General features: G+C 44.3%; 1 protein-coding gene across 18 annotated transcripts in view; it reads left to right on the top strand.

Moving 5' to 3' along the window:
- PAFAH2 (platelet activating factor acetylhydrolase 2) overlaps positions 1-19,807 on the top strand; it is a 31,199-nt gene extending 11,392 nt beyond the window's left edge. For 16 of the 18 annotated variants that reach the window (XM_055331627.1, XM_055331618.1, XM_055331621.1 and 13 more), the window contains 7 exons: positions 2,278-2,346; positions 2,898-3,039; positions 4,410-4,523; positions 7,783-7,874; positions 9,715-9,885; positions 11,773-11,927; positions 18,011-19,807. In XM_055331627.1, the coding sequence (XP_055187602.1) occupies positions 2,278-2,346; positions 2,898-3,039; positions 4,410-4,523; positions 7,783-7,874; positions 9,715-9,885; positions 11,773-11,927; positions 18,011-18,105 (838 nt within the window). In that variant the 3' untranslated portion in view covers positions 18,106-19,807. Of the gene's footprint in view, positions 1-2,277; positions 2,347-2,897; positions 3,040-4,409; positions 4,524-7,782; positions 7,875-9,714; positions 9,886-11,772; positions 11,928-18,010 lie in introns of those variants that run through there. The other 2 variants (XR_008665261.1, XM_055331612.1) reach the window with 2 other exon arrangements.
- The last annotated feature ends 3,489 nt before the right edge of the window (positions 19,808-23,296 follow it).

Below are 23,296 nucleotides of genomic sequence, written 5' to 3'. Positions count from 1 at the left end.
TCTCTCCTAAGCTCACAGCTATTTTATACAGAGAGCAGGTGAGAACATGACTTGGGAGAGTGGTCTTTTTGGTCTAAGAATCTGTATGGAGACTTCACATCTCAATTAACCTGGGTAAGCCAGTTATAAATACACTTCATTAACCAAAATGAAATTCCAAGAAAAAGGACAGGGAGGGAAAGGGATATGGTTTCCTCTTGTTGTATATGTGGTTAATTCAGAATCTGAAATCTTTGTAGACCTACGAGTTCCCACTCCAGGGAGGAGTATGTGCATTTAAATGTTACCTGTCTGCAGTGTACTATTGTTCCTTTGGTTTCCACATAGTCCTGTGAGGTCAGTGGTGAAGGATGCTTGTTTTACAAATGACCAGAAGGGCTCTAAAAGGCAGACTTGCCCAAGGTTATACACTTTGAACGGGGAAGGGATCAGAGATCTCTCTGGTTCTTGTGTCCAGTTCACTGCCTCCCTTGGGGAAGTGAGAGAAGGTGAAAAGAAATTTAATGTCTGTCCTTTCTGACCTTCCTGAATCAGTTAAGATACAGGCAAGTTGTATTAACAGGAAAACCCCAAACAATAGTGGCCTAAGCAACATAAGATTTCTTTCTTGCTCAGCTAAAAGAAAGCTGGTGGTAGACAGAGATGATATGGTACTTCCACAGAATTACCAGAGAACCAGACTTCTTTTACCACCTTGCTCTGCCACATGTGGCTTCCATTTTCTAAGGCTATCTAATGACCTTGGGTATCTGGTCTAGCTCCTGCCATTACATCTACATTCCAGGCAGTAGGAAAGGAGAACTCTTCTGAAAGTTTTTGTTTTTATTTTTTCTGAAAGTCTACACAACACAATTGCTTCTAGTCCCAATGACTAGAGCTGCTCTGTTCATTAGAGTAGTTTCTAGCCGCATGTGGCTATTGAACATTACAAATACAGCTGGTCTAAACTGAGATGTGCTGAAGTATTTTTTTTAATTATTTATTTATTTATTCATGAAAGACATAGAGAGAGAGAGAGAGGCAGAGACACAGGCAGAGGGAGAAGCAGGCTCCTTGCAGGGAGCCCAATGTGGGACTCAATCCTGGGTCTCCAGGATCATGCCCTGGGCTGAAGGTGGTGCTAAACTGCTGAGCCACCCGGGCTGCCTGAGATGTGCTGAAGTAAAGGATACACACTGATTTCAAAAACTTCATATGGAAAAAAAAAAACTTAATAAAATATTTTATTCATTCAGACATTCTTTTTTTAAAGTATTCTCTATACCCAGTGTCGGTCTCAAACTCATGATTCTGAGATCGAGAGTCAGATGCTGGGCAGCCTGGGTGGCTCAGCAGTTTAGCGCCACCTTCAGCCCAAGGCCTGATCCTGGAGACCTGGGATGGAGTTCCATGTCAGGCTCCCTGCGTGGAGCCTGCTTCTCCCTCTGTGTCTCTCTCTCTCTCTGTGTCTCTCATGAATAAATAAATAAAATCCTTAAAGAAAAAAAGTCAGATGCTCTACTGACTAAGCCAGCCAAGTACCCCTAGTTCAGACATTTTAATCACCTGTTAAAATGATAATGTTTTGGCTCTATTGAGTTAAATAAAATATATTATTAAAGTTGATTCTACCTGTTTTTTTAACTTTAAAAATGTATTTACTAGAGAATTTTAATTACTTATGGGAGCAGCATTATATTTCTATTGCTGGGCTAGAACTTAATCTCACTGATAAACCGGGGTGCAGGAGAGGCTGGGAAATGTCATAATCGATGCCATAACTCTATCTTCGTCTGAAAATCAGATTCTGCTACTAAGGAGGAGAGAAAAAAGTGTTTGGGCAGTTAATAGTGTCTGCCATATTCCTTTTTTTCTGAGAAGTTGGAGGACAGACAAAATTCACATGTTAAATCACAGGTGCATATTTGCATATTACAGAAATAGCCAGAGTGCCTGTCTTCAGAAATGTGACCAACTAATTTGGAGGATGTACCATAATATATAGACGATAGAAATGCAATTGTGAAAGAAGCCAAATCGTATTGGGGGTGGGTGGAGGAGATGAGTCAAAAGTTCATGTGGGGTTAAAAACACGAGGGATTGATTTACACTTGCTTCTTGGAGCCCTGTGAGACAAGTGGTGTACTGACCAAAGAAGACACCTTGAGGAGGGCTGCTGCAAATGAAACTTCCTCCAGTCTTTTGAGATGGTCACTAGCAGAGCATGATTGGAATGGGAGCTGCAGGGGGGGCACGATTCTTTAGACCACTTCTCTCTGTTCCTTCATTCATCTCTAGGACGCTGTATTCAGCCTTCTGCATGGAGCTGGCCTCCCACGGCTTTGTGGTTGCTGTACCAGAACACAGGTGAGAGGGTGACAGCCCTAACAAACTATCATGGATATGGGATATATCCTAGGACATAGGCTAGTTCCTTATCGACATATTATTTCTAATTTTCACTACTCATTTTAAAGGTGAGGAAATCAGCGGGATCTCTGGATGGCTCAGCGGTTTAGTGCCTGCCTTCAGCCCAGGGCGTGGTCCTGGAGTCCCCAGATCGAGTCCGACATCAGGCTCTCTGCATGGAGCCTGCTTCTCTCTCTGCCTATGTCTCTGCCTCTCTCTCTGTGTGTCTCTCAAGAATAAATAAATAAAATATTTTTTTAAAAAAAAAAAAGTGAGGAAACCAAAGTTCAAAGGTTTCTTGCTGGAAGTGACACAGCTGAGTTGGGGTTCAAACCCAAGTTGGTCTTCAAAATCCATTTTTTCTCCTCTCCTCTGTATGCCCCCCATATCTTTCTGCCTGCTAGGCAAAAGGGGATCCAGAGTGTCTTGGTGGAAATGGAGGATTTGGTAAAGGGGAAAAATAAGCTGAAAAATGTCTTTGAGTTTCTCTGGTGGCATGTGTATTTCAGGGATGGGTCGGCTGCGACCACCTGTTTCTGTAAGCAGGCCCCGGAGGAGAGCCAGGCCACTAATGAGTCGCTGGAGGAGGAATGGATCCCTCACCGACAAATTGAAGAAGGGGAGAAGGAATTCCATGTCCGGAATTGCCAGGTAGGCTTGTGCCAGTTGGGGAGGGAGAGTTGATAAGCCTCTCTTCCGTATACTACAGTCACTAAGAAGACTTGTAACTAACCTTCTGTCCCGCAATCTCACTTATAGAGGGTCTGAGCTTGCCACATCAGAGAAATGGTGTGTTAATCAAGACTCTAAATGATTATAGGTGACAGAAACTCAATTTAATCTTGTTAGGGGATCCCTGGGTGGCGCAGCGGTTTGGCGCCTGCCTTTGGCCCAGGTCACGATCCGGGAGATCCGGGATCGAATCCCACGGCTTCTCCCTCTGCCTGTGTCTCTGCCTCTCTCTCTCTCTCTGTGACTATCATAAATAAGTAAAAAAAAAAAAAATAATAATAATAATAATAATCTTGTTGGGCAAAAGAGAGGTTTGACTGGCTTATACAGGCAGATTAGAAGAAGAGCAGGACCACTGGAGCCAGACTCCAATACCATCTCTCTCTCTCATCTCTGTCTCCTCTGCTGGTTGATCTTATCTGCAAACTGGCTTACCTTGTGAGGTTAGACCACAGCTCACTCTCTCTCTCTCTCTCTTTTTTTTTTTTTAAGATTATTTATTTATTTGAGAGAAAGAGAACGTGATTGGGGAAAACAGTAGAGGGAGAAGCAGACTCCCTCCTGAGCAGGGAGCCCAACGTGAGGCTCGATCCCAGATCCCCAGGACCCTGACATCATGACTTGAGCCAAAGGCAGACACTTAACTGACTGAGCTACCCAGGTACCCCATAACCACAGCTCTTGACAGACTGAGTTTGCATGTTTGACCTCACCACCTGAAAGAATAGGGGTGTTTGGGGGTCATCCCCTAGTCGCCACACCTGCCTCAAGCTGCACTGTGAAAAATCCTAGAGGGAGGCTCCTAGGCCGTGAGGAAGTACCCAAATGAGAAATTCTCATCAGAAAGACATTGATAGATTTGAGGAGGGCATAGTCCTCAAAAGTCAGGGATAATGAGTGAAGTGGGGGCAGGTAAGTACTAGGCAGACGAAAACAATAGATGTGTACTACAAGTAGGCAAGTAGAAACCAGTACTGGGTTTATAAAAAAATACTCTTATTCCTTTTGTGGTTCAAGGTACATTCATATATGTTGTCTTATTGGGTCCTCCTGACTCCCCCATGGGGAAGTGGGTAGAGTCTGAGTAGTAGTGCCAACTCAACTCTCAGCAGTTAGGTGAGCTGCTCGGAGGTTGCTGAGTCTTTCTCAGGATGTGGAGCCCACAGTGCTTGCTGAGATAGAGGTGGGCAAACTATCCCTGCATCCTTCCTTGGCTCTGTTGGAGAGTTAGACTCTTGTTGAATGGTTGTGTCACATTCTAGCTCCCACCACCATTGTCTCTGTTGCAGGTGTATCAGAGGGTAAGCGAGTGTACTCGGGTGTTGAGGATCCTGCAAGAGGTCACTGCTGGGCAGATTGTTCTCAACATCTTGCCTGATGGGTTGGATCTGACGACTTTGAAGGTATGGTAGCAATTGGGATGACCTGGAGCACATGGATTCATCAGGACTTTTTTGGTTACAAATCATAGAAACCTAACTCATTAGCTTAAACCGAAAGACAATTTATTGCCTCAAATAAGTCGGAAGACCAAAGACTTCAGGCCAATGTAGCTAGATCCAGGGTCTCAGACATTGTCATCAAAGTTCTGGCACTCCCTCTTCCTTCTTCTGGCTCAGTTCTACTCTGTGTGTGTGGGCTCCCTTCTTACCATATTCTCTCCATTAGGCAAGAAAGATGGTTGCTGGCAGCCCAAGCCTGTATTTCCACTCTCTCCAAATGTAAAAGGAAAAGAGACTCTGTTGGCTTCCACTAGTCTGGGAAAGCTGTGGCCCTGCTTGGGTTACATGTCCCTTCTGGACCCATCACTGTATCAGAGGGACAGGGTATTCTGATTGGCCTGCCTATGTTCTACACACACTTCTGGGTCAGGGGAGCCTGAGCACCAGGAACTGGCATCCCAAAAGGTCCACATGGAGAAAGGAAAGATGGTTTGTTCCCCAAAGGAAGGTGTGTTAGGCAACAAACAACCTGTGTCTGTAGCAGGCTAATTCCTAACTTGGAGAGAATCCTAAAATTCCTCCCAGAAGGGTAGAAACTGTCCCAGCTATGGGATTTGATACCCATGAAGAGACATTCCCAACCCCTGATCTTTTCCACCTAATTTCAAAAGTAGCTCAGGCTCTATTTAGAGAACCAAGAAATCACACAAAAATGTGAAGAAAAAAGTTTTTTACATTTTGATGTTTGTCTTTCCAGTTCCTTTAAAGTGTTCAACACATACGTATATGTTTTTAAAAACAATAATGTGATCACTTTAATACAAGCTGTTTTGTGGCTCTTTTTTTTCACTTAGCATAATAGTCTGAATGGTTAATATTTTTCTATGGCATGACTTTTAATAGCCATGTCATATTCCATTGCATGAATGAGAATGGTATGTGTGTGTGTACATTTATATACACAAATATATATAAAATAGCAATTACTACTCTCTGTGTACCATGATAAGAGTACCTCATACAAACTTACACAGCAAGCACTATTAGCTCTCTACATAGAAAGAAATGAAGGATCAAAGAGGCTAAGTATCTACCCAAGGTCACATAGCTAAGTAAGTGGTAGACTTCAAACTGGGACTTTTTGTTCCCAAAGCCTATGCCGTTTGCCCCAAAGCCTTGTTAGAAAATGCCTTTTAAAGGCTCCGGTCGAGTTGAGGCCATCCAGGGCAAAGTACCTGCCTGGATGGCCAGTTGGGAAGGCAGACATCTAAAGCACTTTAACAGCTATTTGCTGTGTGCCACCAGCTCCCAGCAGACAAGCAGGGACCCAGGCACTGAAGTGCAGGGCTGCATGCCTGGGATCCTGAGGCAGGCATTGGGCAGGCAGGAGTTTAGTTGGATTATTTTATTTTGGAGAAATATAGGATAAAAACAGCTCTAAGAACATTTTCACCTCTCAGATTAAGATCAGAAAATTATTCACTCCTGTTGGCAAAGCTATGGGAAAGTAGATATTCTGCTGTGTTGCCCATGAGAGTCCAGATTACCCCATGCAGGACAATTTGGCAATAGCTATCAACAGTACAAATGTGCATATTCTTTGACCCAGCAATGTGCAGTTCTGGGAATTTATTCTATAGATATCTGTACACGTGCAACATGATATATGTATAAGGTTATTCATTCCTCTGTTGTCTTTCACAGCAAAAGATTGGTAGTATCCTAAGTGTTCTTCAGTAAGGGAAATGGTTTAATAGATTATGAAACAATGTACGTAATCGTTTTGATAATGCTAATTGCTGTAACTCATAAGTTCCAAATCTCAGTAGTTTAACACAGTAGAAATTTACTTCTCTCCCACATAAAGTTGAAAATGGATACTCCTCTGCAAAGAGTGACTCAGGGATCCAGGCTCCTTCCAGCTTATAGTTCTACCCTCTTCTACTTGTGAAACCCAACTCCACTGTGTGCATTAAGCCAGGAGTGGGGAAAGGTGTGGAGGTTTATACGAAACACTCTTTATGGGCCAGGCCCTGGAAGTGGAGATCTTGCTTTCACGCTCATTCTGTTGGCTAGAACTCAGTTCCAAGGGCACATCCAACTGCTGAGAAAGAGTCTAGCTGTATGTCCAGAAAGAAGAAAGACAGATTTGGTGATTAGCCAGTTGTCTACGCCATGGGGAAACCAGATGTAACTGTAAAGAAAGATAAGGAAGGTCTTTATGTAAACTAATATTATTATTCACAAAGGTAAGTTTTGTGTAAAAAGTGGATGTGTAGATTCACATTTACCTGTCTGTGCATAAGTAAGCTCTGCAAAGACACTGAAGAAACTTACCCATTTGGGGGTAGGTGTTGGGCAGCTGTGTGGAAAGGGAATGTGGTACGTGGGTGACTTCACTATATACTCCCAATTTTCAAGGTATATAAATATATTGGCCTATTAAAAAAAGCTGAAGTGGCCATCAACCAAGTTGTTGGTCTGAAGATACTAAGCAAATGGGGAGAATTTAGATACAGAGTCTTAGGATAGAAATTGGGGAGAGCACAGGTTCAGGGCAGACGCTGGGCCGCAAAGGCCAGAGAGATTTCCCTGGAGCCCCTCAGCAGGTGGCTGCAGTGGCTTCTTATATAACCGTGCCCTGAAGGCTTCTGGGGACAATTAGAAATAGCTACTTACAAAGCATGGAGGAACAAGCAGACTCACTCTGGTGGATCAAAGTCAGAACAGATACCCAGAGGAAGTAGAACCAGAGTTTGTTTTTGCATGAGCGGCCTTGCTTCAGTGGAAAGTGGACAGGCAGCGTGAGTTTCCCATTCTGTCTTTGACTTGGTGTCTCTGTCACCCTGTTGGAGCAACTGTAAGGGATCTAGAGATAGGAGACATTTCTTGTTCCCAGTGTGCTCTGACATGGATGGCTCTGTATGGAATCACATCATTTAGACCTATTCATTTATTCATAGATATTTGGATGTCTCCCCTGGTCCAGGTATTACAGGTGGTATGATTACAAAAACAGAGATGAAAAACATAGTTTTCAGAATTCCTGACTGCAGAAAGTTGTTCAGCTTGGAGAGCAAGAGGTTCTTACTATGCAGGCAGGAGCTCACCCGCTGTATTGTGCTTCTGCATCATTGTCTCACTCTTTGCCTCTTGCCTCTGAATTCCTGAAAGAGCAGTCATGCATTTCTGATTTGGTTCAGTTCTCTGCTTTCCTCAGGGCAGCATCAACATGAGCTGCGTGGCTGTGATGGGACATTCATTTGGCGGGGCTACAGCTCTATTGGCTTTGGCCAAGGAGACCCAGTTTCGGTGAGTGTCCCAACGATGCTTATGTGAGCTCTGCACACCATTCATTCATCTAGCAAATATTTGTCACACAAGTGTTATGTGGCAGGCACTGGTTTGGGAGCTAGGGATTCCATGGTGAACAAAAAAATAAGGTCTCTGATTTCATAGAGTTACGTTATTTTGGGAGGAGACAGGCTAGTGAACAACTAGCAGCCAAATACCCAGCACTCAGATGCAGGGAAGAAAATAAACTAGGCTGATATACTGGAGTAATTGGAGGTTTCTTTAAGAAAATGACATAAGCCAAGGCTTATAAAGAAGCCAACCATATGAAGGTCTAGGGAAAGATAATTCTGGGCCGAGGGAACAGCTAATGCAAAAGCCCTGAGGTAGAAAGAAACTTGCTTTTTCAGTGTGGGAGAGGCATAGTGAGTGAGGGGGAAGTAGTTCAAGATATGGTCAGAGAGATAACATGGGCTAGATCACATGGCCTTTTGGCCAGAGTAAGAGAGTTCAGTTTTATTCCAGTATGATGGGAAACCACCAAAGTATTTTAAGCAGAAAAAAATCCTTTTTTTAAAGTTTTTATTTATTCATTTATCTAATCGCTACGCCCAGCATGGAACTCAAACTCATGACCCTGAGATCAAGAGTCACATGCTCCTCTGACTGAGCCAGGCAGGTGCCTCGAGAAAAGTTTTATTTACAGTTTAAAAGATCCCTCAAGGGGGCACTTGGGTAGCTCAGTGGGTTAAGTGCCTGACTTGATCTCAGCCCAAGTCTTGATCCTCAGGGTCATGAGTTCAGGCCCTGCATTGGACTCCACACTGGACAGGGAGCCTACTAAAAAAAAAAAAAAAAAAAGAAAGAAATTAAAAAAACAAATAAAAGATCCCTCTGGCTACTGTATGAAGAGTGGCTTGTAGCAGGACAAGACTGAAAAACAGGAGGCTACTTAGAGGAAGGCTATCTCAGTCAAGGGCAGAGGTGATGGATTTGCATTAGGATGGAGAGAGAGAAATTGAGTCATGATATGTTTTAGAATTTTCAGGACTTGGTGACTTATAAGGTGAAGGAAAGAGAGGAGTCAGGTTTTTCCTTTTGGTAAGGAGATGCTTGTCTTTTATTGAGGTGAAGAATGGAGGAACCCAGGGTGGGGGAGAGGTGCTAATCTTGGGGCCTTAGTTTTGCCCCAGGAGACAGATTACTGCTTGACACACTGGCCATGTGTTTGATCTGTGACCTCCCATCCACATATGCTGTGGTCTCACATAGTTCCTTATGCAGTCAGGGCACTAAGCTCTGTTTTGTTCCCTTTTCTGTTCTGTCTCCCCTTCTAAACTGGGAGCTCCTTAAAATCAAGAACCGTGTCACTTATCCCTGTATCCACAGCACAGGGCTAAGCACATAGAAGGTACTCAATGAATGTTGAATGAATAAAATGCCTTCTGAGCAACCTAAGTCAGCTGCCTGAGAGTAGACCCAGGAGAAGATCTGATCCTTGCTGTCAGTGAGTTTGAGATCTAAAAGGATCTGGAGTACGTGGCTTGCTCTGTCAGTAGAGCATCCGACTCTTGATATCAGAGTTGTGAGTTCAAGCCCCATGTTGGACGTGGAGCCTACATTTAAAATAATAATAATTAATTAGTTAATTAATTAAAATCTAGAATGATCTTTGGTGACAGATAAAAGTGATCTCTATCCAAGATCCTAACTGAAGGACCTGGGCTCTGGTAACCCCTTCTTGGCTTTCTGAGCCTTTGTCCCACAGAAGGGAAGAGCCCTGGCACTTCCCCCACTGGCTTAACTATTTTTGCCTGGATTTCTGTATGGCAGTTCCAATTGTCTGGTTCTGTCACAGGTGTGCTGTGGCTCTGGATGCTTGGATGTTTCCCCTGGAACATGACTTTTACCCCAAAGCCAGAGGTCCTGTGTTTTTTATCAATGCTGAAAAATTCCAAACAGTGGAGAGTGTCAACTTGATGAAGAAGATATGTGCTCAACATGAACAGTCCAGAATCATAACTGTGCTGTGAGTAAGCCCCAGGATCATCACCCCCAGTGTCCTCTCCATTTGCTACTCAGCAGTGGCTCTCTTAATTTCTTCTAAATTATCTGTAAGTTCTACCCATTAGTTCAATACTTAAATTCTTCCTGAGGTGCAAAGTCTTAATTCCTTTAGGATTTCATATCTGTCCTTCTCTGCTATGACTTGATGACAGAATTTACCTGTTGCTTTCTGGGAAAAGGGTATTGTGGAGATTGTAAATTGGAGAGAGAAAGTATGGGTCTGGATGGACTCCAGAGATCCATAACCTCATTTGGGAATTTTATTGAACCTTTTGAAGAGTGTAAATATAATAGACTCTTTTTTTTTTAAGATTTTATTTATTTATTCATGAGACACACACACACAGAGGCAGAGACACAGGCAGAGGGAGAAGCAGGTTCCCTGCAGGGAGCCCGACGTGGGACTCGATCCCGGGCCTCCAGGATCACACCTGGACCGAAGGCGGCAGTAAACTGCTGAGCCACCTGGGTTGCCCTATAATACTCTTGACATTCACAAGATAGACTTTTGGAGACCTTGAATACCTCAATTCAAATTATCTTCCTTAAACCATCAATATTCTGCCCAAGATAAACCATATTCTCTTCACTTCCATTCCTAGCACTAACAGATGGGAGTCGTTTATCACAGAAAGAAAATTTGGAGTGATCTTCAGATAAGTACTGTAATTTGGAAGTGCACAGAGTTCAGGCCTAGGGCTAAAGGCTCACTGACCAGTCTGTGACTTTCTTCTGCCCTACACTCGAGCCTGGCAGAGCTGAGCAACACATGTGTTAAGGATCCCAGGTCCTATTTCAGCAAAACAAGTAACTATATGTCATGGACTTTTGGAATCATCTCTGGTAGTTGAAATGCTAAATCCAAAGCCCTGGAATGCTAGGAGTCTTCTCAGTAGTCAGTACTTCTTCCCTTGCTCATCTTGGCTAGGCTCACTTCCTTAGCGCCAGCCCTCCCCTGACCTTTTGATCTCTTGGCAGCAGAGGACTGCTTGACAGTTTCCCCAGGCCACTCAGATTGAGGGTAATGCTGACCTCTGGAGGGAAGGGAGGTGAGAACAGCTGGGAAGGAGCATCCAAGGGTGATTTAACTATTAGCAGTGTATTACTTCTTTTTTTTTTTAATAATATTTTATTTGAATTCAATTTACCAACATATAGTATAACTTCTTAACCTGAGCACTGGATACTCAAGTATCCATTACATTATTCTTTACACTTTTTCATGTGCGTTAAACAATACATTTTTTTTTTAAAAAGTCAGTTTATCTGCTGGATACCAACCAAATGTTAGCATTTAGATTTCTTCCCTCATTGAATTAAGTAGTAAATTTAGTTGTAATAGTCCAAAATGAACCTAGTGAGAATTGCACTTTTGAATTAAATGTATTTGATATCAAAGAACTTAAATTCTAATCCAGAAACCCATCTTTTATAAATAAGTGTTTGCACTTACTTTTCTGATTACTTGGGTACAGGCAGGTGATTCCTTTTCCTGTTTACTTTGTGGTACAGTTCTAAAGAAGAAGAAGCTGATGTTTTGTGAATGTTCAGAAGTCACCAGGAAAAAGCCATGGTGCAGTAGTTGATAACACAGAGGAATGGCAGGTGTGACAGGTCCCTCCTCCTCACCCTGTGTCCGCCCCCTCCAGCTAACTCAGCCTTTCTCTGCACTGTCAGATGTTGTGTTCTAGGGGTTGAGGCAGCTTTGAAGCTAGGCACACCTGCATTGTGATGAAAATTCAGTGAGCTAATGCATGCAAAGCCCCTTGTACATGGTAGATGCTTAGCAAATATTTGTGTGCCCTGGCCTCCAGACCCTGATCAGTCATTTGTTTCTCTTTTCCTCTAGTGGTTCTGTTCATCGGAGTCAAACTGATTTTGCTTTTGTGGCTGGTAACTGGATTGGTAAATTCTTCTCCACTCAAACCCGTGGGAGCTTGGACCCCTATGAAGGTCAAGAGATTATGGTGAGGGCCATGTTGGCCTTCCTGCAGAAGCACCTTGGTAAGGAGAGGACTGGAGTTTGTGGGCAGCCTTGGGGGGGGGTCCCTTAGATTTTCCTACTAGTGGCCTATACTACCACTTGGGGATCCCTTAGATTTCCTGTTAGTGGCCTATACTACTACCATGTCCCAGAGCAGGAAGATTTATGGCAAAAGGAAAGCCTGAATAAAGGAGAGAATTGCATAGAGTTGTAGAAAGAACACTTAGCTGAAAGTTTGGAGACGCTGACTCTGTCTCTTACTACCCAAATGACCTTAGCTGATTCATTTAACTTACAAGTCTTGGTTTCTTCAGTGTAAATGGAACTTTCATCTCTCTCCCTCCTCCATTACCTTCATCCTAACTCCTTGCCACTCACCTCATCTATACCGCAGAGCAGGTTATGATGATAAATGGGCTAAATTTGTAGAAGTGCTTTAAACAAAATAAATCGTGGAAAGCTTATGGCTAGCATCATATGTCACAGACCAGCTAAATGGCAAGGTCTGTAGAGGTCTTTGTTCTAGCCTTCCACCCAGAGCAGATCTCCTCTTCCTTCTTCCCTGCCACACTATCAAGCAGCATGGAGTGTGCTGCTATGAGGGTTAGCCCTCTCTGCCTCTCTGTTTTAAGAATGATATTCTAAATAGGCTTTTTTTCCATTACAAAGACTAGAGATTCACTCATTTACCTTGAGATAAGAAGGAGAGTTTGTTTTTGAAAGTATATCCACCATGTGGGAAGTGAAGTTACAGGAACCAAGATAACTTACAGGACTGATCTCTCTCTCTCTCTCTCTCTCTCTCTCTCTCTCTCTCTCTCTCTCTCTCTCCCTCTCTCTCCCTCTCTCTCCCTCTCTCTCCCTCTCTCCCTCTCTCCCTCTCTCCTCTCTCATGGGCTCCATCCCTGTGTCTCTTCCTCTCATGACATCTCTGTATCTCTTGCCCTCTGGTCTGTATTTTTCTTCTTCTCTACTCTAGTTTTTCTCTTGGTGCTAGCATCTGCTTATTCATAGTTACTGGTTCCCTATCGCTTCAGTTGGCTCGAACCATTCATGGATTGGTCTCTCTACCTTGTGGCATCCTTTCATCTCTGATTCCCACTGCTCGTGGCCATATTCTCTTGGATTTCCCAAAATTCCCAAGAGAGACAACTTTATTCTCCCAGCCCGCCTTTACCTAACAACACGTTGTAGGCCACTGCCCAACCTAGGCCCGGGGCTCTCTTGACCAGATGTCCCTTTCTGACCCAGCCAGCATGGCTGAGGCTACCATTGTTTGCCCCAGACTGATCCCTTGGCAGTGCTGGGTATAGTGCAGTTTCCTTCAGAAGGGGACCAGGCTGCCTTGAGTTTTGAAGGTCACTTAGCTCTAGCCCAATAGCAAGATCTGATTCTTTCTAATTCTCTGCATGTCCTGATTGTCCTGAGGGGACAAGAACTCCCCAAGGAGGTCTCAGACCCCTTGCAGCTCTTTGGATACTCCCACTGGGGCAGTTCCCCATATTGCCATTTATTATCCCCTCTGGATACACTCTTTGTCAGGGTGTTTCTTGAGATGTAGTGCCCTGACTTGGACATAACTTACTAGAGGTGGTATAGCAAGATTGTCACCTCTGTGCTCTGGACACCAGCCTCTTAGTTGCATGGCCTGAGTGCATTAACAGTTCCAAAATTGCCTAACAAATATATTTTAAAATATATTTGTTTTAGTATGAATGTATTGACTATTTTAACCTAAATTTGCATTTTGTATGCCTGTTCATTTCATCTTGCTCATTGTGAGCCTTTCTGCCAGCCTGGATTTAGAGACTTTAGGGTTACTAGAGACTTTAGAGCATCACCCCGTCACCTCGTAGGAGAGGAATGGATCCGTGACTCTAGACTTCATTGGGGACTGACTACATGGTCCTCGGCCCACTTGCTCTGTTAACTATTGGCATCATGTCATTAGGTAAGAGCTAAAGATGACAGGGGAGCCCACCATAGCATGATGGGGCGGGCTGCCTTTAGTAGCAATGTCTGTTGAGCTAATATACTCATTGCTGGAGACCAGCAGAGGAGGAGATGAAAAGGAGAGTCTTCGACTATAGGGAGATTTTTGAGAACTTGCTTTATGTCAGGCCTTCTGCTAAGTACTTTAGATTCACCATCACATGTAATCCTGAAAATAGACCTGTCTAGTAGGTACTTTTATTCTTAACTCTTATTTTATAGATGAAGATATGAACCTTAAGAAATTTAAGTAATTTGTCCAAGGTTATCTGATTCCTAAGTGGCAAGGCCAGCATGTAACCTAAATTGTCTGATTCCAAAGCCCATAGATTTAGTGATGCCCTGTTCTGCCAGTGACTCTGATGACCTCAATATGCACTCAGTGTTGAGGAGACACAGACAGCAGGTACCTAGCGGATGGAAGGGAAAGAACAGCCTAAGAGAGGAGGCTCCCTGGACAAAGTGATGCTTGTCTTTAATCTTAACAGATGAGTATAGTTCACCAGGGAAGGGGCAAGGTCTTCTAAACAGAAGGCACAGTGGCTTGTGTGGTCAGTTTTGAGAAACTGTTTAGTGTATCTGGCACTCAGGTTATTGAGTTGGTGGAACATAAAGGCAGAGAAGTGGGCAGAAGCCAGATGTTTGCTGAAATGACTGTGGATTATATTTCATTGGCCAGGAGAATGTCATGATTAGACTTGTGTGTGCGGTCCAGCTGCATAATGGAGGACTGGCGATGGGCCTGTCTGAGAGGCTGAGGGCCCCAGTCGGAGGCTCTCATGTAACCAGGCAAGAAGAGATGAGACAGTCTGAAAAGGCAGACTTTCCTCTTGGGGCAGTTAGCTTGGCAAAGGGAAGCATTTTGGTGGCCACATGGTACATTATCACCCGGGAAACTAAAATGGATTGTAGTGAGCTGTACCTCTCACCACTCCTAAAAATACCTCTGGGAGCATATCTGCCACTGACCCAGGGAAGTTCTTTCTTTTCTATTAAAGAGATTGGCGCTTCTGTAGGCACCTTCTGTCTATCTATTCGTCCTCTCTTCTGATCTCTCTTCTCCTTTCTCTGCAGACTTCTGACACCTTCCCCTCCCCTGTCTCTCAGCTGATGAACTTCACCTCCCTTGTCACTGGAAGGTGGAAGGAGTCAGTACTTCCTCAAAATCCTAGTGCCTCATCTGTCCACCTTTGTGAAGGTGCTTACCCCCGTATCTGCTTACTGTTTCCCAGTCAGTTGTCTAAGGCCAGCCCTTCTACCCTCTTCCGTGGACTCAAGCTGATGGTGCCAGCAATTTTTTCCTCTTTATCTTCAGTCATCAATTTGTCTCTCTCTACTTGGTTAGTTTCACCCTGAAATTTCTCTTCAAAGACCCCTCTCTTGACCCCACTTTCCCTTCTAGTTATCACCCCATTTCCTTGTTCCTCCTAACAGCAAAACTTCTCAAAAGAAGGTCCATCTTTCCTTTCTCTGTTCTTCTCTTTACATTCTCTCTTAAACCCACTCCAGTCAGGCTTTTGCACCCCAGTTCCCCATGAAAATTGCTTCTGGCAGTGAGGCCTGTGACCCTCATAGGCCTCAAATCTGGTGGTGAGTTCTCATTCCTCATCTGCTGGGGCACTTAGCAGCTTCTGACAGTCAGTGACACCCTCCTCTGTGAAACCCTGTGTTCACTTCTAGGACACCCCACTGTGGGGTTTCTCCCATCTTGACGTCTGCTCCTCCTCAGTCTACTTTACTGCTCCCACTGCTCAGGGCTTACACCTCTTCTCTATCCATACCCCCTGATGTCATCCATCCACTCTTGTGGCTTAAAACACCGTCTCAGGCTGCTATACCCACTCCCTGCTATATACCTTCAGTTTGATCTCTCTTGTGAACATCAGATTTGTATAACCTACCACCAATGTTTCTCCTTCCAATAGACATCACCAACAAAACCCGATTCCGAATTATTCAAGCTGACATCATTATTTTCTCTGCTCTCACATCCCCTTTCCAGTCCCTCAGAAGTCCTCTTGGCTCCACCTTCAGACTACGTATGGAATCTCATCGCTTGTCCTCACCCCCATGACTGCTATCCTGTCCCAAGTCCTTTCTCACTGTTCTTGCCTCTCTACATGGTCTTTTCTTAATCGAGAGGCCAAAATGATCCTGATAGAAAGTAAATCAGATCTCTCATGCCTGTGTTCAGAGTTCTCTGGTAGCTCCTCATTTCTCTGAGTGTCAAAGCCAACGTCCAGTGTCCTGTGGGGCTGATATGATACACCCTCGGTCCCTCCTGCCCCTTTCTGCTGCTCCTCCCCAGGCCACCTTCAGTGTTGTTGTACGAGCCTCCAGCACTCCAGACATACCCCCTTCAGGGCCTTTTTACTGCTCTTCCCTCTGCCTGGGAGACTATTCCATTTAGTCCCATGGGTTCTTCCCACTTCTGTAAGTCTTTGTGCAACTCTCACCTTAGTGAGGCCCACTCTGACCACCCTTTTTATTTTAGTTGATGTATTTATTTAAGTAATCTCTATACCAGTTTGGGGCTAGAGCTCATGACCCTGAGATCAAGAGTCAGACTCTCTTGTAACCGAGCCAACCAGGTGCCCCTGACCACCCTTTTTAAAACATTGTACCTTCCCTTCCACCCCTCATCCCCATTTCCCAGGCACCACCACTGCTTCTCTTATGTGGCTCCATTTTTACCTGTAGCACTTATCACCTTTTCCCATCCTATATAATTTATTGTGTCTATTGTTATCTCTGCCTTCTAGATTATGAGCTCTGTGAGGATAAGGGTGTCTATTTGTGTGTGGATATATTTTTAGCACCAAAAACAGATTGGCACATCATGGGTGTGCTTGATATCTCTTGAATTAATGAATATGTAGCACTTACTTGTTGAGGACCTATTCCATGCCAGGTTCTTGGCAGGGCACTGGGAATCCAAAGCTGGGGAAGAGTGGTCCCTGCCTTCTGTCCCAGCTTTTGTTTGTTTTGAACAAAAGCACCATTTGCCTGTTCAGCTGTGCTCTGCTCCCTCAGCCTGAGGCTTTGGACCCTTTTTGACTGTTCTTGCTGGATAGTTAGACCCATCTGCCTCTGATCCCAGGGCCTTCTCTTGAATCCTACCCAGTGTTACGCTGCTTCAGGATGCTGCTGTCTTGTTCTTTCCCTCCCTCCACTGAGGCGGCCCTGAATTTGCATCCACTGGCGAGCATGCGTAAGATCTCTTCCTTCCCGCCCAGCTGCTTCCCTGAGCTTGGAAGTAGGCTTTCCATTTTCTCACCCTTTTTGTTTTGTTTTGAAGATTTTGTTTATTTATTCATGAGAGACACAGAGAGAGAGGCAGAGACCTAGGCAGAGAGAGAAGCAGGCTCCCTGTGGGGAGCCTGATGTGGGACTTGATCCCAGGACCCAGATCACTACCTGAGCTGAAGGCAGATGCTCAACCACTGAGCCACCCAGGCATCCCTTCCTACCCTTATTGACCCAGGTTTGAATTCTGTCTCTACCACTTCTCACCTGGATTGACTTTGTGTGAATTGAGTAGCATCTCTGAACCTCGGTTTTCTCTATGTAATAGGGCTAAAACAGGACTTACCACATAGGGATATTGTGAAAATTAAATGAAACAATGTATGTTTGGCACAGTCCCTAGGATGAATTACCCTTCAGTAAATGCTGCCTTCTGTTGTTATTATTGAGTTGTTACAGGTTAAGCAAGTCATTTATGTAGCATGTTTATGAAAGCACTCAATGAATGGTAGTTACCATACTGCGGTCCCCGTCATAACCACTTCTCTCTCTTTTTTTTTTTTAAGATTTTATTTATTCATGAGAGACACACAGAAAGAGGTAGAGACATAGGCAGAGGGAGAAGCAGGCTCCCTGTGGGGAGTCCGATGCAGGACTCCATCCCAAGACTCCGGGATCACAACCTGAGCTGAAGGCAGATGCTCAACCACTCTGCCACCCAGGCATCCCCACCATCACAACCACCTTAACCAATCCTTTTAGTATCCCTCCTCTCTAGGATGACCCACCAAATCCATGGAAGCTACTCTTTGTTCTAACCTTACAAAGATTTCCCTAACCTTCCTGTTTTTTTTCCCCCACTCAGACCTGAAAGAGGACTATGACCAGTGGAACAGCCTCATTGAAGGCATCGGACCATCGCTTACCCCAGGGGCCCCACACCATCTGTCCAGCCTGTAGGCACAACCAGCCATTTGTGAAAGGTCACTGGGCTGAGTTACCATTTGGGGCCTTCACGGGGATACCTGTAGCCTCCTATCAAGAACTGGTTGAGATGACCCTTCTTCACAGTTTGAGAGGATGTAATCACACTGCTGATTGGATAACTGGATACTTTGATCTTGGACTTGTTGATTTTAAACTCATGCTGAGACTTGGATCACTTACTGATTGGCACACTGGCTTTCTGGGAACTGAACCCTGATGGTGTGGGGAACAAGCAGTGGGGTAGAGTTGGGGTGGGGGGTTTCTTCAAACCCCAAACTGAGCACTGTTAACTCAGTGGCCTATTCCCTCCCCTTGAGCCAGTGTGGCTTCTGGCGTGGAAGAAATTAAGCCAAAGGGTTGAAGTAAATTTCCTACCTTCGAGACCTTTAGCCCAGCCTAGCACTGTCTCTTCTTACCTCTCAGCCTTCTCCCTCCCGAGGGCCACTTGGTAAGTTCTGAGCACTTTTGGAAACTTTCTAGGATATGGACCACCATCAGATTTTCCATTTGTTTTTAAGCCTTCTTGTTGCAAGAAACATGGTCAGGCCTCAGACTTGTGAGCCCACAGAGGAGGCAGCAACATTGTCCTCACAGCATAAGGAGAGAAACGAAGGGCCAGAGCGGTATCATAGAAGCTTGGATGTCATGGAGGTTTGCCAAAAGTCTATCTTGACAAGAGTCAACACAAGTTGGTGGAGGTGAAGAAGATAGATTAATGCCGTTAAGTGGCCATTTGAATAAGACACAAGGGGATCCCTGGGTGGCGCACCGGTTTGGCGCCTGCCTTTGGCCCAGGGCGCGATCCTGGAGACCCGGGATTGAGTCCCGCGTCGGGCTCCCGGTGCATAGAGCCTGCTTCTCCCTCTGCCTGTGTCTCTGCCTCTCTCTCTGTGTGTGTGTGACTATCATACATAAATAAAAATTAAAAAAAAATGAATAAGACACAAGAGGGAGGACACAAGAGGGAGGCAGTTTGGTAAGTTAGAATTCAGGCAGCCACCCCTAGAGATGTCTAGGAATACTTTGGTCTTGCCTCTTACATCAGATATCATGAGCCTCCAACTTGCTCAGAATCAGGGTACTATAGTTGTCTGTTTTCCGGCTCTTAGGCCCTAGCCTCAAATGTAAGTCAAGATATAGGCTGAATTTCCATTCTGTTCCATTTATAATACGAATGATATTAATACTCATGTTTGCCTAATGATATGTTGGAATATTTTCTTTATTTAATCTGCATTAGAGCAAGATGGCGAGCCATCTGGAAGTAACTTTTCCTTCTGTCTTTCTTTGTTCGCTTACCACTTACGCCCATGTGGAAAAAAAAAAAAAAAAACTTTAAAAGGAAAGGAAATCTTCCTAGGGATCTAACTCAGAGCTATCCGAGAACATCAACCTGATACTCTCCTCTCCATTCCTCTAGACTTCATACCTCAGCCCAGGTAGGGGGCCCCAGACGAGGCAGGAGCAAAAGGGAAATGCATCTCTACACAGTAGATCCAAGGTCAGTGCCACCGAAGCAACCTGGAACCATGTCTCCCATCTCTCAACAGCTATTCTTTCTAAGACATGAAACATCAGATCCACTGAGTCTGTGGACCTTGGGAATTCACCTTATAAATTCCGGTGAGATCGAACATAAGGAAAATATCATTCATTAAACCACTGGGCTCTCAAATTCTGTATCCTAGTTTTGTGTCCCAACTCTACCACTACTAACTGGGTAAATTTGAGCAAATCGTGTTCTCTTTCCATTCTTAGTTCCTGAATTTCTAAATTGGGAATCTGTATCATGAATTAAGAGATTAAATGTAAGGATGTATGACCCATGGGTTATTGAAAAGTGTGTTTCCAGCTTTGCGAACATGTGAGATTTTTGTAGTTCTCTAATAGCTTTTTGTTTTCTGGCTTTATTGCTTTATGGTCAAAGAAAATAACCCATGTAGTCTTCATCCTTCAAGATTTTTTGAAACGTGCTTTGGGGCCCAGTGTAAGGTCAGTTTTGTAAATATTCCATATATGATTTAAAAGACTGTATATTTTAAAGTTTTTGGCCTGACCCCTGTGGTCAGGCTGCCAGCCATCACTCTTCATTGGCTTTAATTATTGTGCCAGCCCCTGGCAGCCCTCCCCATTCACTTCAAATTTGTGACATCTGATCAGCCACATTATTTACAACTGTCTAAAATAAAACTAGGTAGTCAGAGAGGGCTTTAGACTTCCTTCTATGAGAGTGCATACAGATATTTAATCGAGCCTTCAAGGCCCCATATGGGGAGCAGAGCCCCTCTGCACTCACAGAACCAGTAGATGCCACATCTTGTGCCTGGGGCTGGTTCTGCAAATGATGCTGAGGGACAAGTTCTGGCAGCATTAGCACATGATACCCAACTTCTATCTTAAATAAATATTGCAGGTATGTTTTGCTTGCAAAGAAGGTACTCAGAAACTGGATTCATCTCCTCCATTCAGTTCCTGTTCTGGTAATGACTCATTTATCTAGTAGTAATACTGGAGTAGGTGAATTTTTATATAATTGAAAATCATCCTTTAATCCACAAAATATAATGCTGTTTTGAATGGCAGTCTACCAAAAAGATAATGCACATATTTTCTTAATGTGAGCTTGACCTCTAACTTTCTAGGAAATTTCTATTCAGAGACTAGATTATGTGGTAGTAACAAGCAACCCCCAAAAGAAACAAGTTTATTTCTTGCCCATGTTCTTGTTCTCTGTTGGTTGGGGAAGCTCTGCCTCATGTCATTTTTATCCTCATTTGGGGAGTCAGGCCAGCAGAGTTGCTGCCGTCTGAAAGTGTTCATTGCCAGTTGCCATGGTGGAGCACCCACTAGCTCTGAAACTTCTGCCCAGGAGTGCCACTCACTATTTCCATTCACGTTTCATTAGCCAAAGCAAGTAATCTGGCCATACCTAACATCCCATACTACCCGAAGAGAGCCGACATATCTGTGACCAGGTCTACTATCTAAGCACTGGTGCCCTCCAGTCTGTAAAGATGTAGATAGCTGTTTGTACCTACCCTGTGTGGCCCCGGTGACTGTCCTCTTAATTCTTTTTTTTTTTAATTTTTTATTTATTTATGATAGTCACACAGAGAGAGAGAGAGGCAGAGACACAAGCAGAGGGAGAAGCAGGCTCCATGCACCGGGAGCCTGACGTGGGATTCGATCCCGGGTCTCCAGGATCCCGCCCTGGGCCAAAGGCAGGCGCCAAACCGCTGCGCCACCCAGGGATCCCTGTCCTCTTAATTCTTTTGATTGCTTTCAGGGTTTGTGCTGTCTCCCCTGTGGTCAGGCTGCCAGCCATCACTCTTCATTGGCTTTAATTATCGTGCCAGCCCCTGGCAGCCCTCCCCATTCAGTTCAAATCTGTGACTTCTGATCAGCTACATTATTAACAACTGTCTAAAATAAAACTAGGTAGTCAGAGAGGGCTTTAGAGACCCTCCTGCAGTTAAAATGCACCGCCTTTAGCTCTTGGACTTTATATCCTTCCTTTTACTGCTCAGAAGGGATATCACAGGCCTTTAGTCCTTTGTCCTGTTTTTTTGTTAGCTTCCAGGGGATTGAAAGACACCAGATAAATGGGCCTTTAGATAAGTAAGGTAATCATGCGTATCATTTGGCATTTGCTGGCAAATTACCTTCTAGTGAATCCTTTCCAAAAGCAAAGAAGTTGTCTAGAGTTTCTTTTACATCTTGTTCCGCATCCCATTATAGGACTGTCCCTACGAAGCCTCCTAGCGGTACATGGTGAAGCTTCTGTGCATGCAACAGGAGGGAAGGTTAGTAAACAGACTGGAATAAGATTCCCCATCCCTCCCACTTCCTGCACTTATCAGGCTGAAGCTCATTCACTTCAAATTCAATTCATCGAGTTCCCAGGTGCTTTTCTCCTATGTTCTGACATAGCTGCCTCGCTCATCTTTAAGAGGACTACAGGGGGGATCCCTGGGTGGCGCAGTGGTTTGGCGCCTGCCTTTGGCCTAGGGTGCGATCCTGGAGACCCGGGATCAAATCCCACGTCGGGCTCCCGGTGCATGGAGCCTGCTTCTCCCTCTGCCTGTGCCTCTCTCTCTGTGTGTGACTATCATAAATAAATAAAGAAAAAAATATTTAAAAAAAAAAAAAAAAGGACTATAGGGCTCTTGAAATGTCAGTTGATGGGATCCAACTCCATGTCTGGGCCTTGTGGGGACCTATATCAGTTCCTCTCTCCCTCCGAGGCACCACTTACCCCTGGGCCTGCAGAGTGACAGAGGGACAGGAGAGGCCATACTCTGTACTCAGGACCCATCCTCATTAGGAAGCTTATTTTCTGTCCCTTCACAACCACACACAGATGCCAAGTGTCCCTGCTGTCACTGCATGGCAAAGTAACCTCAATGATGATCATCATAGCCTGTGTTTATTGGGCCTTTCCATGAGTCAAGGACTATGTTTAGGGCTTTATGTGCATCATCTCACTTGCTTCTCACAGGAGCCCCCTGAGGTCAGGTGCTATTGGCCTCATTTTATGTATGAGGAAACAGACATTAGACCTTAGAGAAGTGACTTCATCAAGCTGTCACAGCAAGAATTTGGCAAAGCTGACATTTCAGCATTAGAACCTAAGCTCCTAATCACTGAGCGATACTGCTGGATACACATACTCAGTTTTGTACCTTCTTCCTCTGTCTCTTTAAACTACCAGGGCATGAAGAATGCAATTTTATGAGAAACTGAATAAAAAATATCAGACTACTTGGGGTACCTGGCTGGCTCAGTCAGTGGAACATGCAACTCTTGATCTCAGAGGTAATAAGATCGAGCTCCACATTAGGTATAGAGCTCACTTAAGAATAAAATCCTTTAAAAAAAAAGTCAAACTCCAGCAATTTCTCTACAACTTATATTTAGACTCAGTGACATCCTCAGTATTATTGAGAAAAGGGTTGGGGAAAGAAGTGTGCCTCACCAAGAACTGTGAGTTAAGTGCTTGGTTGGTTTAATACATGAGGAAAGCAATTCAGGGGTTGAGAAGATGATCTTCAAAATCAGATAGGTCCACCACTATTAGTCCCAAAACTTCATGCTGTTCATTCTATGAACTTTGGTTTCCTCATTTGCAAAATGAGAATTTGGATTGTATTTACTTCTTCGAGTT

This window comes from Nyctereutes procyonoides, unplaced genomic scaffold (assembly GCF_905146905.1).
Source record: "Nyctereutes procyonoides isolate TBG_1078 unplaced genomic scaffold, NYPRO_anot_genome, whole genome shotgun sequence".
In the NCBI taxonomy this organism is placed as follows: domain Eukaryota; kingdom Metazoa; phylum Chordata; class Mammalia; order Carnivora; family Canidae; genus Nyctereutes; species Nyctereutes procyonoides.
Note: the sequence above shows the minus strand (reverse complement) of the source record. Positions and strands in the feature narration are given on the sequence as shown.